This window comes from Heterocephalus glaber, unplaced genomic scaffold (genome assembly GCF_053883595.1).
Source record: "Heterocephalus glaber isolate CG9 unplaced genomic scaffold, H.glaber_assembly_v1.0 deba00000768, whole genome shotgun sequence".
Classification (NCBI taxonomy): Eukaryota; Metazoa; Chordata; class Mammalia; order Rodentia; family Bathyergidae; genus Heterocephalus; species Heterocephalus glaber.
The window spans coordinates 11,265,161-11,279,479 of NW_028258162.1; the positions used below are offsets into that span (position 1 = coordinate 11,265,161).

General features: G+C 39.0%; 2 protein-coding genes across 2 annotated transcripts in view; one reads left to right on the forward strand and one right to left on the reverse strand.

Moving 5' to 3' along the window:
• Positions 1–14,319, forward strand: part of Gpr158 (G protein-coupled receptor 158) — a 501,792-nt gene that overhangs the window by 440,796 nt on the left and 46,677 nt on the right. The window lies entirely within an intron of this gene.
• LOC147829093 (syncytin-2-like) lies at positions 198–7,134 on the reverse strand. Its single transcript, XM_087207148.1, has 2 exons — positions 6,859–7,134; positions 198–3,452 (listed from the first exon to the last, which is right to left on the reverse strand). The coding sequence occupies exon 2, from the start codon at positions 2,830–2,832 to the stop codon at positions 1,912–1,914; it is 921 nt and encodes a 306-aa protein (XP_087063274.1). The 5' UTR covers positions 2,833–3,452; positions 6,859–7,134; the 3' UTR covers positions 198–1,911.

Consider the following 14,319-nt stretch of genomic DNA (forward strand, 5'->3'; position numbering starts at 1 on the left):
AAATACACTATGGTGCAGTTTTTCATGAATTTCAGTAGGAAATGGTGTTTTCTTAAAAAATTATAATTATTAGCAATAGTAAGTACCAAGCGAGGTTAAGATACACTATCCTAGAGAGAATTTTAACCATTAACTTATCTATACCTAGTAATATGTATTAAAAGCTTTTTAAAAATTGAGTTATTTTACTTTCTGAAAAACAAAGAAAAACTAAGGGTACACATGAAGATTTATCTGCACAACATTCATTAGAGTGTGACTGAAAATAAAAATGATTTGATTAAATGGCTGTGGGCTGTCAAAGATGATGCTATTCACAAAATACGGAATGTTGTACTACAATGCTCAGAGTGTCATACATGAAACAAAGCAAAATATAAATATGCACTATAACCCTAATACTACAAAAATTTTATGTATGTATACAAAACTACTAGAGAATAAAATTTACATAAATACTAATAGTGTTTATGTATAACTAGTGCAAGTTTAGATGGTTTCCATTTCTTTCTCTGTATTTGTTTATGGTTTTATTTTTTTTCTTACCAGTCTGTTATAGTTTTAATGAAATAATCACTTTTCCTGTAAAAGTAGATCTTTGTTGCAGTGTATAACATTTATGTTCCAGCACAGGCAAGGCAATGTCATGGTAGGCACTTTGGAATTTGAAAAAAAGTTTAATTCAACTATTTTTTAACCTAGTGGTAAGACAAAATATAAATAATTAAATGCCACAATAACCAAAGAGCAACCACAGCAGCACTTTATAATTAATTTCTGAAAGTTTCATTGAAAATGACATCAATAATACCAATGAAAACTGCTAAAATATTATCAAATTCAACAATAGTTATCTCCTGAGTTATTTCTGTGATGATAGCTTCCTTTTGCTAGCTAATACATTTTATGTATTTTTCTGTGTGTTAAATTTAAAATTAATGCAAGGGATACTTTACAGTTCTAAAAATATTTTTAACTTTTCTTTTTTGTGGGGCTAACACCTAAAATATGTAAAAAATATTAATGTGCAACTATTCTTTGAGAATACAGTTGGGATTTTTCTTTTTTAAAAACAAATGATAACATGTTAAATAATAAGAGCATATTTGCAAATAAGTCTATCATCATTTTGTGGTGCCCTGTATGTGGTCTGGTACTGTCCCGGCCAGCGGGTAAGTCAACGGAGACCCTAGAGGGGGAGTGAGAATGACAAAGGACAGGGGACACGAGAGATGGAGACAAGACAGGTTTCTGATCAAGTCTCGTTTATTGCGGAAGCTGCTACAGCATATATACCATAGGGCTAGAGGGAGGGAGCAAGGGGAGGGTACTGGGGCTACTTCCTTGTTGCCAGGTAGACTTGCAGCAGGCTTAGACATGCCCGTAAAAGGCACTCAAGAGTACTAGCGGGGGGGGGGGGACAAGGCCCCCCACAGGTCCTCCCTTTAAAATTATAATTTTAGAAAGGCGTCAGGAGAGCCAAGCCTGCGGGGGCTGAGCCTGTCTTGGGTCAGAGCGACATACGTGTCTGCACCGTGCACCTTACCCGTCATCGGTTAACCAGAGAATCAAGGCTCTGGCACCTGTCTTAGGCGGCACACGAGGGCTCTCTCATTGCATGGCACGCTTGCTCAGTTGCCTGTCATTGGCTTGCCAGCCCACTCACCAGGTGGGGCAAGAACACTTCGTCACGGCAAGGACCTAATCAACAGTCTGGCATTCGTCCTGGTCAGCCATTGTCAATCTATGATAGTAGACCTGTATGGGTGCTGTTTTTATTGTCTCTACCCGGGCTCTAAGGAAGGCCATGATTTTGTTGTATATTATGGGCCCCAAGGAAATGAGCAGAAGTAAACCCAATAAGGGTCCCAGCAAAGGGAGGAGATAAGGGAGGAAACCATTGAGGCCAGTTCAGAGGGGATTTTGGGAGAATTCTTGTTGTCGTCTGTTTAGATCTTCCTGAAGTTCGCGAATTTTTCCCCTGACGATCTCAGATTTATTGGCATAGAAACAACAATGTTCATTTAGGGCTATGCAAATCCCTCCTTGTTTCACCGTGAGGAGGTCCAGGCCCCTTCTATTTTGAAGGACCACCTCAGCCAGAGAATCGATCTGATCTTGTATATCTGTAAGAGTGTTGGAGAGAGCTTGAACATCATTAATCAACTGGTTGGATAATTTGGCATAGGAGTGTAACACCACCCCGACGCCAGCAGAGCCAATGGCAAGGGCACCGGACACCCCTAGCCCCACGAGCAAGGGGACCAGTGAGACGGCCCTTTTATGTCGCCCAGCGATATAGTCAAAGCTGGGCAAGGGCACTGGCTCATCTCCAGGAATAAGGGAGATGTCCGGGAGGACAGTCGCCACCACGCACAGCCCAGTCCAATTAGTGGGGAGGGAGGTGAATGCCAAGCTCCCTCCACAGACGAGCATGTGACCCGGGGCAGGGCAAATGGCGGCAGGGCCATTAAGCACTACCGAGCAGAGAGAGAAATTTTGGACTCCAACACGTATATCGAAGCTATTGTTGTGGCCTGAATTTAGATAACAAACTGAGGCATTGAACTGTACTGGCTGGACCCTGAAGGGCAGAGAAAAACTGCAATTGTAACTAGAACTGTTGGCATAGTCAGTTTGGTCGACAACTGGCAAGGCGAGGGGCAGGGGTGTGCCAAGGGTCAAGCATAGCCAACAATGTGCAGCAAAGGCTGGGTTAGATGTATTGATCAAATGATAAGTGGCCTCTAGGACACTCAGGGTTTGGGCGTCAGGGTCTGAGCCTCTAGGTTTAGGAAGGGCCAGTGGATGATAATTTAGGGAGGGGTACATCTCTTGGATGATAGTCTCGAGTTGTTTTGTATTCGCTCTTCCCTGAGCTGATCTGAAGGTCCGCCACCATCAGATACATGAATTGGGGCCTGTGGCGGCCAGCAGACATCTTTGCCGGGACTGCCGTTGCAGGAGGGTTGGCCAAATTTAGGATATCCAGTGGGGCTGGAAAAGTCCCAGTCACCTCTGACAGAGCCCCTGTAAGTTTTTTGTAGAACAGCAGTTAGATATATTTTTCTATCGGAATGTGTACATTGTTGGGCTTCAGTGTAACAGGTAGAATGCATCTCTGTGGCCTTGGCACAATTGGCAGGGCATGGCCCTGGTTCGCCATTGACTGTTGGTATGACTTTAGGCTTAGGGACGCAATCCCATTTCTGGTTATATCCTTCCGCTAGCGCGGCCTCATAAACTAAGTAGGCAATCTTGTCGCCGTAATCAGTACTACGAGTGTAACTTGTGGATGCAGCCCCGCCAGAACCCCCAGCACAGTCACAGGGGTTACCATACAGGGCAATGAGCAGTTGTTCTTTGTTAACTGGTTGAAATCCGCTTTTTGTTAGCGGTGCCAGGAACAGCAACAGACCATGCAACAGATTCAGGGATGTCATCTTTTTAACCTGTAAGCAAAATTTTGTCCTGCAATGTAAGCAAGGCTGGGCTGTAGATAAGAGAGTTAGGCTAACCTGATTAAGTTTTTGAAGATAACCAATGTGAGCATATTACAATAACATATTTAGAACTTAACCAATGTAAATATTTTGTAACAACATAATCAGTGCTTAAATATCAAGAATAACCAATGTAATCAATTTATAACATATTTAGATAATATTCGTTGTGATGTGTCTCCCATAAGATTATAATATAAAATTTACTAGGGGGTCCTTTTAATGAATTAAGACCAGAATAATCATTTTCTGGGTGGCCACTTCTATATTCATCAAAGGGAGTCCCCATCTATAATCGTTTTGACAAACAATTAAGAATATATATCTTTTTATTTTATAACTGTTAATTGCAATTTGATTGTTGCATGTGGGTGACAATACACGTCACTTTCATAAAATAAATTTCAGTGGTACTTTGATCAATTAACAACCTGGGAAGGAAAACATGTCTTTAATTTAATAATATTTATCTATAAGTCAATTTAACAATAGGCAAATATCCTTTGAAAAGGAAGGAACATATTGAGCTCAACTGTATGAACACAAACAACAGACAATAGACAAACATATGAGACAGTGTATAAAATTAGGGTGCACTCAAATATAACTGGCCAAATTGAATTATACTATTCTCTTTATGATTATTAGATTATAATTGTAGGCGCCATTGTTAACTGGTTGAAATTGGACAATGTTAGGTCATCGGCATCATCAACACGCTTATCAACTTGTTTTACTAAGCGTTCTGGAAGCCACCTGGCTGACTTCATTTCCTTGGAGTAAACACAGACTGACCCTCGGCCCCAGATGAGTACGGGGTCAGGCCCATGCCATGAGTGGTCCAGGGGGTCTCTCCACATCACAGAGGCAAATTGTTTTTGCGTCTCTGGTTGCCAGAAATGGTTGGCTGCAGATAATCCTTTGGCATCCAAATTTAAGAAGTTAAGAATAAATAGTGCATGTGATATCAGGTTTCTAGGTGACCCCTTGATAGGGTACAATTCCCCTCTTTTTATTTTATCTAATGTAATTTTGAGTGTGAGGTTGGCTCTTTTTATAATGCCTTGTCCCTGTGGATTATATGGGATTCCCGTTATGTGTGTTATTTCTAATTGTTTGCAAAACTTTGAGAAGCCAGAACTGGTATAGCCTGGACCATTGTCTGTCTTAATTTGCTGTGGACATCCAAGTACTGAGAAGGCAACTAGAAGGTGGGCAATTACATGTTTAGTAGCCTCCCTGGATTGTAGGGTGGCAAATACAAATCCACTATATGTATCAATGTTGACATGTATATATTTAAGATTTCCAAATTCAGGGTAATGTGTGACATCCATTTGCCATAGGGCATTTGGAATTAAGCCACGAGGATTAACTCCCAGATGAGGTGTGGGAAGATGGAGGGTGCACGTAGGGCAGGTTTGGACAATTTGTCTAGCTTGTTCTCTAGTAAGTTTATACATGAGGCGAAGCGTGTGGGCACTAAGGTGATGTAACTGGTGCGCCTTCTGTGCCTGATCAATCTGAATGGAGGCATCAATATTTAGTGAGTAGGCAAAGGCCTGAGGTCTTGTGGCCAGATCTGCTAACCGGTTGCCTTCTGTAAGTGGGCCAGGTAGGTTAGAGCGGGCACGAAGGTGCCCAATAAAAAAGACTGGGATCTTTTTCTGATTAGATCTCGTAATTGAATAAAAAGACCACCAGTTTGAGAAGCGTGTTTTATCAATCCACATGTCTCCAATAGGGGAACAGATTGGGCAATGTAGGCACTGTCAATAAAGAGATTAAAGGCTTGTTCAGGGAATGCAGAAAAGACTGCTATGACTGTATGTAGCTCGGTTATTTGGGCTGGAGAACAGCTGGTTTGGAAGTGGACAATGTCATTGTCCCACACATAGGCAGCTATCCCAGTAGAAGAACCATCTGTAAAGACTAATAGGGCTTCTGTTAGAGGAGAACAGGAAGTGACTTTTGGGAAAATGAACTCATGTCTATTGGCAAAGTCAATAAGTTTGTTTGGAGGATAGTGATTGTCTATTAAGCCTGTATAAGAAGCGAGAGCAACTGGCCAGGAGCCGGTAGTCTGCATAAGCCAATCGATTGGGGTGAGCCAATTTTCTGCCACTGATTCTAAAATGGCCATTGTGTAAGGTGCAGTGGCCCCTTATTGAGCTGCGGCCATTTTAAATTTTTTAATGACCTTAACATCGAAACCACTGTGGTGTCTCCACGCCTGTCCCTGTGTGTCAGTAGTTTCAGTTACGGGAAAGGCTTCCGCATTTTCAAGTTTTAAGGATACTCCCGACCCGGATGGCACCCTAGGGGCCGCCCCTCTAATGGGGGGTCGTGGCTTAAATTTGTCCTCTCTACGGACATTTTCATGGGCTTTGCCTGTTCTTAAGCCTTTGAGCTGGGCAATAAGTTCTTGATGTTCCTTTTCTAATCTTATTTGTTCTTTTAGAAATTTTATCTTGTCCCGGAGTTCCTTGTGGGGATCAACAGCAGGGCATGCCAAAGCGGACGCATTGGGAGTGTTGGATACCGGAACATAAGGAGGAGGACCTTGGACTACGGGCGACCAGGCAGGATTATGATATCTGGTTGCCTCCTCCTCAAGATTGGCCCAGTCAGCCTCCCCCAGATCGTCCTGTGGCAAGGGGGGGTATCTGAGGCGGCGGAGGGAAGGGTACAAGGCCGGTTCCTCCTTAACAGGCGGGGCGGGGTCAGAGGCAGGGGCTGAAAGAGCGGAGGCGGAAGCTGAGGAGTGCCGAAGCTTTTCTTTAAAAGGCTTGGAAGAGGCAGAGCCCGCCTGTAAACCCTCATCAATAACATTTTGTTTTTTCTTGTCTGAGTCATCGTCGCTATCAAAAGACATCAAGTCTTCTCCTTCATCCTTTGAAGGAGTCTCGTCCCGCAGGGGCTCGGGCCTCGGCTCCATCTTGGCGTCCCGCAGGGTATTTACAAACTCCTCACTCCGAGGGAGAGTGATCAACCCTTCCTCCGCTCGGAGAGCTATCTCCCCGACCTGGATGGCTTGAGCCACCACCGGATCTTTGGTTTTCTGAGAGATAATGTCATTAATAAGATTCCAATAAGAAAATGCAGTGATCGGGACCCTTCCTGGTCCACAAGTAGCATAATAATCCTTAAGGGCCTCCCCTACTCTTTTCCATCACCTCTCGTCAATGGTACCCTCGGCAGGAAACCAAGGGCAGAGATCTCTAATATAATCAAAAAATTTTAACAACTGTTTGACTGTAACCTTTACCCCTCGTGCCTGTAAAGTTTCTTTAAGGCCTTGTACAAATAATTCATGCTGGCTAATGCCCTGTCCCATAATCGCTGCTCAACTCACCGAGGTGCAGGAAAGACGGCAGGTTCACGTCAGACGCAATCCTCTTTTTTCTATTTTATTTTATTGGGCCCCCGAGCAGCGTTCTTCACTGGATCCCCCGTTCTCTGGCCCCACGCTGGGCGCCACTTGTCCCGGCCCGTGGGTAAGTCAACGGAGACCCTAGAGGGGGAGTGAGAATGACAAAGGACAGGGGACACGAGAGATGGAGACAAGACAGGTTTCTGATCAAGTCTCGTTTATTGAGGAAGCTGCTACAGCATATATACCGTAGGACTAGAGGGAGGGAGCAAGGGGAGGGTACTGGGGCTACTTCCTTGTTGCCAGGTAGACTTGCAGCAGGCTTAGACATGCCCGTAAAAGGCACTCAAGAGTACTAGCGGGGGGGGGGGGACAAGGTCCCCCACATGGTACTACTCATTTTCTATAAATGTATGCTAAGGAGCCTGAAAATTAGAGCCTTAAGATCTTACAAAGTAGATTGAAAGTGACCTTACAAAGGGAAACAATTTATGCTATTATCATTTCTCCCATATGCCAGTATGGACAATCTTGATTAAAAAGAAAAGATTCAAAAAGCTTTCCCTTATACTATCCATGAGAATGCTTATGTGTGATTAACCTATATTTCAGGGGAAAAGACTTTTCTCAAACTGCACAGCTAAATCTTGGCTTATAAATAAGACTAGATCAAGATGTAAATACTAACCTTAAAATAGTATATTTTAAACTTTTCTTACTGTTAAGTATTGTGTAGCAGGCCATGGATGTAGTTTGAGCATCTGCACTGGACCAAGTAGACAAAGCCAAGATAGAGTTTAATCACACCAACTGAGCTTGGATGGTTGCAGAAGTCTCTGAAGCTAATGAACTAATCAAGCTGCAAACAACTAGTTAAGCTATCACCAATTGACTGGCTAATTGACTGTAGCCAATTAAGTTGTTTTCTCTGCCTTGCTTCTGTTTTCCTATAAATACTCTGATCACATTGTTGGTTTGAGATTTCAGAGCCTCTTTTGATGCTGGGAACTACCAGCTTCCTAAATTGTTTTTCTCAAACAAATTACTAAATTTTGTTAGCCTAAGGAATTTTCTTTTTAACACTTCTATAAAATCATGCAATTAGTGATGCTTCTGTTTTGGAGTTATAATAAAATCAACCATTTAAATACTGATATTATTAAAGTAATCATCTGCAATAACTTTTTTTATAGTTCATCTGAAATCATCTTCTTAAAAGCCAAAGTATCATATTAAATAGTATAAGAACCCAATCCTGGAACAAAAATTTAATTTACAATCATCTGTCCCAATCAATCAGTCCTAAATAATTCCACAATAAGGGCAGAACCTCTTTTAATAGATACTTGGCCAAAACAAATGGTGCTATAATTCATGATTGGTCTGGAAAGAACATCATATAATTCCTAACTAATCTGATTTATTCTTCATCTTCAGAAGGATTGACCATCTACATATTATTTGAAATATTTTTCTTTGGTAAGCTGGAGGCCAGAGAGCAGAGAAGGGGAGCCAATAGTTTCTATATTTAAATGTGTTTCTCTGTAATCTTTTATGACAAACTTTTCAAAACTAACACCTTTACAGCACAAGAACCGAATTGCTCTTAAACATCTTTTATTTGCACTATTGTTATAACTGAAACAGCTTCAAAGGAGTGGTGAAAAAACAGGTGTTTATGCTGAGTTAAGTAGGTCTGATTTTAGGTCAATCATAGATCTGTATTTGAGGGAATCAACCATGATATATTATCAGATTTCCTCCATCTTTTCTTATAAATCTAAGATTGCCCTGTGAACACTTGTGAATGATACAACATTCACTGAAGAAAAACTAATGCACAGCTTATATTTTAAGCCTAGTGAATTCTACATGTGTAATCATAAGAGAGGAAAAACAATCACAGTGCTCAGAGTGTCTTGTAGCTATAATAAACAGGGACTGTGGCATTCAGAGAGATGCAAAAGTTTAACTTTTTCGTCAAGAATGAGAGTTTTGAGGTAAAATTCACGTAACATAAAATCCATTTGTAGTATTCTCATAGTATTTATTTTATGTAAAGACAATAGTAATGTTTTCAATTCCTTTCCTGATTTTCTCCACTTTTGAATCGGTTTAACAAAGGGTTTGTCAATTTGCTGATCTTTAAAAAAACTTTGGTTGAATTTGTTGACTGTATCTACTATAATATAATCTCCATTGCATTTATTTTCTAACATCACTTATTTCCTTCAGCTTGTTTTGGGTTTTGTTTGCTTTTTACTTTTTATTTCCTTGTGGTGGAAAGTTATGTTATTAATTTGTTTCTTTTTAAATTAACTTTATTGGTACATTTTAGGTACACATTATGATCACATGCATCATTGGGAATTTGTACCTGTACATAATATATCTTAGTTCTTGTTTTTTCCCATTCCCCTTCCCTTCCTTCCACCCCCAAGCCATTTCAAAAAGCTTTATTTCAATTTTTTCCTTCTTTTCTTGTATTTTTTTCTCTTCTTTTCTTTCTCCCACCCCCCACTACCTTTGAACCTTTGCTTCCATTTTTTTATAAAATGGAGTACAACTCATCCATGAAGAATGATAAACTAGAGGCATTTATAGCTAAATGGATGCAAATTGAGGCCATACTCTTAAGTGAAATAAATAGGACCCATGTTTAAATACCAAATTGTCTCTCTGGTATGAGAAACTGAAAGTGTAAATGAGGATCTAAATATAATTAATAGTTGCAATTATTAATTTCCACTAGTCACTGGATTTGCTATAACCCCTAAGTTTGATATGTTGTCTTTTTACTATTGTTCATTGATAATAATTTTGAATTGTCCTTTTTCTTTTAAAATCTATGTTAAGAGAATTTTGTTTAATTTCCATATATTTGTAAATTTTCCAGTGCACCTTTTCTAATTCAATCTACTTTGATCAGACAAGATACCTGGTATGATTTCAACATGAAAATTTTTAAGGATTCTTTTGTGACTTAAGATGTGGTGTATGATAATGTCATAATCTCACATAACACAATATAGTTATCCTGGGTATGTCAAAAACCCAATAATCCCTTCTGCAAAGTCTCAACAGTGCTAGCACTACTCAAGTCAAAGGTCACCTGTGAGACTCAGGGCAAACTCATCTGTGAATTCCTATAAAAATAAAAAATAAATTTCACCACTGCCCCTAGGGCCAAGGAGCAGAGCCACGTGGGCGCCAGCAGCACATACACACACACACACACAAACACATATGCACATGCATTGAAATGAGAAGACATGTAAACAAGTCTCAAAACCAGACTTCCAGATCACCTAAATCACTCCAAAGGGAAACGAGATGGAACAATCTGATACTCAACCACCTGAGCTCCCTGAACTGGCAACAAAAGAGGATCTGGAAAAAGTAAAATCAGAAGTAATTTCTCAGATAACAGCAGAAATTGTGCCGATAGTGCAAGACATGATAAATAAATCTAGAGAGGACACATAAAAAAATAGAGGAGCTGAGGAACATGATGGAATCCCAACACAGGAAACAAATGGAATCCATAAGAGATACACAGATTTCCAGGAGATTAAAAACTCCATTGAAAGTTTACACAACAGGATAAACAAATGGGAGGACACAATTTCAGATATAGAAGATAAGATTGCAAAGAGTGACCAGGAAAAGAAAAATTTCTTTAAAATAGTAAGGGACCATGAGAAATCAATCTACCAGCTGCTAGACAATGCAAAGAAGAATAACATAAAACTGATCAGAGTCAATGAAGAAACAGGAGAGAGTGCAGACTACATTAAAAAAACTTCACAGAAGTGATGCCAGAAAACTTCCTGGGCAGGGGAAAATAACTTGACATACAGATAAGTGAGGCATATAGGACTCCAACTAGCCTTAATAAAAAAAATCTACACATAGGCATATAATAAGTTTCCAGAAACACAACAGAAGAACAAAATTCTACAGGCAGTTAGAGCACAGAAACAAATCACATACAAAGGAAAGCCCATCAGAATCACAGCAGACTTCTCAATGCAAAATCTCAAGGCAAGAAGAACTTGGAGTGATGTATTTCAAGCCCTAATGATGTACCAACCCAGAATGATGTACCTGCAAAACTATCTTTTCAAAATTGATGGAGAAATAAGATACTTTCATGACATGAATGAGAAGGAACTTCATGAATACCAAAGCAGCACTCCCAAAAATTTTAGACAATATCCTAGGAAAAGACAATGAGGATCAGAACCCCAGGAAGCACAGAACAATAAATCCATTGGGCGTGACAAGAAATTAAAAACAAAGGGTGAGAATCCAACAAAAAGATAAAGTCATGGCAATGATAACTCAATACATATCAGTTATAACCATCAATGTTAATGATCTCAATTCACCAATCAAAAGAAATACACTGGAAGAATGGGTCAAGAAGCAAGATCCAACAATATCCTGCACACAAGAAACACACTGAATTCAAAAAGGAACTCATAAACTGAAAGTTAAAGGGTGGAAAACAATACTCCATGTGACAGGGACCCGAAAAAAAGCAGGAGTAGCTATCTTCTTTGCAGATCAAGTGGATTTCAAACCAACACTGGTTAAGAGAGACAAAGAAGGATACAACATCCTTGAAAAGGGAACAATTCAAGTGGAAGAGATGATAGTCATAAATATATATGCACCAAACACTAATGTGACCAATGGTATAAAACAAATACTAACAGACATAAAAAATCAAATAAGCACTAACACAATAGTAGTGGGGGAGGTCAACACCCCATTATCACAAATAAATAGACCAGTTAGACAAAAAATAAACAACAAAATACTAGAACTCAAACACTTGAACAAATGAACTTAACAGATGTTTACAGAGTGTTCCACCAAACAAAATCAGAATACACATTCTTTTCACCTGCACATGGGTCATTCTCCAAAATAGACCACAAACTGAATCATAGAAAATGTTTAAGTGCAAAGGAATTAAAGTTATCCCCTGTATATTAGACCATAGTCCAATAAAATTGGAGATCAATAGCAAAAGAAACTGCAAGAATTTCATAAACACATGGAAATTGAACAACACACTTCTGAATAAAAAATGGGTCACAGAGGAAATTAAATTAAAAAAATCAGACAGTTCCTACAATTAAATGGCAATGACAATACAACATATCAGAATCTATAGGACATAATGAAAGCAGTCTTATGAGAGAAATTCATAGCAGTGAATACTTATATTAGGAAAACAGAGCAAGCCCAATTAAACAACCTGAGGCTGAACCTCAAGCTTCTAGAAAAAGAAGACCAGGACAAACCCAAAGCTCACACAAGGGAGGAAATTACAAAGATCAGAGTAGAAATCATTGCAATGGAGACTAAGAGAATGATACAAAAAAATCAATCAAGACAAGAGTTGGTTCTTTGAAAGAATAAACAAAAGACAAAGCCTTAGCCAACCTTATCAAAATAAGGGAAAAAAGGGCCAAATCCATGCAATGAGGAATAAAAATGATGAAATTAAAACAGACCCAGCAGAAATCCAGAGGATTATCAATACCTACTTTGAGAACCTATATGCCAATAAGATGGAAAACACAGAAGAAATGGACAGATTCCTAGATACATATGAATTACCAAAGTTGAACCGAGAAGACCTGAAAATTCTAAACAACCCAATATTAATGAAATTGAAAATTTAGTTTAAAACTTACAAACTAAGAAAAGCCCAGGGTTGGATGGCTTCATTGCTGAATTCTACAAAACATTTATAGAGGAACTATTTCCAGTACTGTTTAAACTCTTAAATGAAATTGAAAGGGAAGCAGTACTCCCAAATTCATTCCTGGAAACAAGTATCACCTTGATCCCCAAAGCAGAGAAAGACTCAACCGAAAAAGAGAGCTATAGGCCAATCACAATAATGAACAAAGATGCAAAATAAGATTCTGGCAAATAGAATGCCAAAGATCATCCAGAAGATCATACACCCTGGTTGATCTACCTATTTGTGAGAGTGGGGTGTTGAGGTCCCCCACTACTATTGTATTAGTGCATATATGACTTTTCATGTCCATTAGTATTTGTTTTATATAGTTGGGTGCACTAGTGTTTGGTGCATATATATTTAGGATTGTCATCTCTTCCTGTTGGATTGTTACCTTTATAAGGATGTTGTGTCCTTCTTTGTCTTTGTTAATCAGTGTTGGTTTGAAATCCACTTGATTTACAAAGAGGATAGCTACTCCTTTTTTTTTCCAGTTCCTGTCACATGGACTATTGTTTTCCACCCTTTAACTTTCAGTCTATGAGATTCATTTTGAATTAAGTGTGTTTCTTCTATGCAACATATTGTTGGATCTTGCTTCTTGATCCATTCTTCCAGTGTATTTCTTTTGATTGGTGAATTGAGACCATTAACATTGATGGTTATAACTGAAATGTATTGAGTTATCATTGTCATGACTTTTTCGTTTTGTTGGATTCTCCCCCTTTGTTTTTAATTTCTTGCCACACCCAATGGATTCATTGTGCTGTGCTTCCTGGGGTTCTGATCCTCATTGTCTGTACCTAGGATATTATCTAAAATTTTTGGGAGTACTGGTTTGGTATTCATGAAGTTCCTAAGGTGCTTTTTGTCATGAAAGTATCTTATTTCTCCATCAATTTTGAAAGATAGTTTTGCAGGGTACATCAATCTGGGTCGGCAGCTGTTTTCCTTTACAGATGGGAATACATCACTCCAAGCTTTCCTTGCCTTGAGGTTTTGCATTGAGAAGTCTGCTGTGATTCTGATGGGATTTCCTTTGTATGTGATTTGTTTCATTTTTCTATCTGCTGGTAGAACTTTGTTCTTCTGTTGTGTTTCTGGAATCTTAACAATTATATGTCTATGTGTAGATTTTTTTGATCAAGGGTAGTTGGAGTCCTATATGCCTCACTTATCTGTATGTCAAGTTCTTTTCCCCTGCTTGAGAAGTTTTCTGCCATTACTTCTGTGAAAAAATTTTTTATGTCACCCTGACTAAGTGATATTCATCCCAGCGATACAGGGATGGTTCAACAAATGCAAATCAATAAATATAATACCCTATGTCAATAGAGCCAAGGACAAAAACCATATGATCATCTCAATAGATGCAGAAAAAGCATTCAACAAAATCCAACACACATTTATGATTTTAAAAAACTTACAAAAATTGGAATAGATGGTCTCAATCTGATAAAAGCCATCTATGAAAAACCAATACCCAATATCATACTAAATGGTCAAAAACTGAAATACTTCACATTAAAATCAGGAACAGGACCAGGATATCCACTTTCACCACTCCTGTTCAATATAGTTTTGGAAACATTAGGCACAGCAATTAGAAAAGAGAAAGAAATAAAAAGAATAAAAATAGGAAATGAAGAGGTCAAATTGTCATTATTTGCAGTTGACAT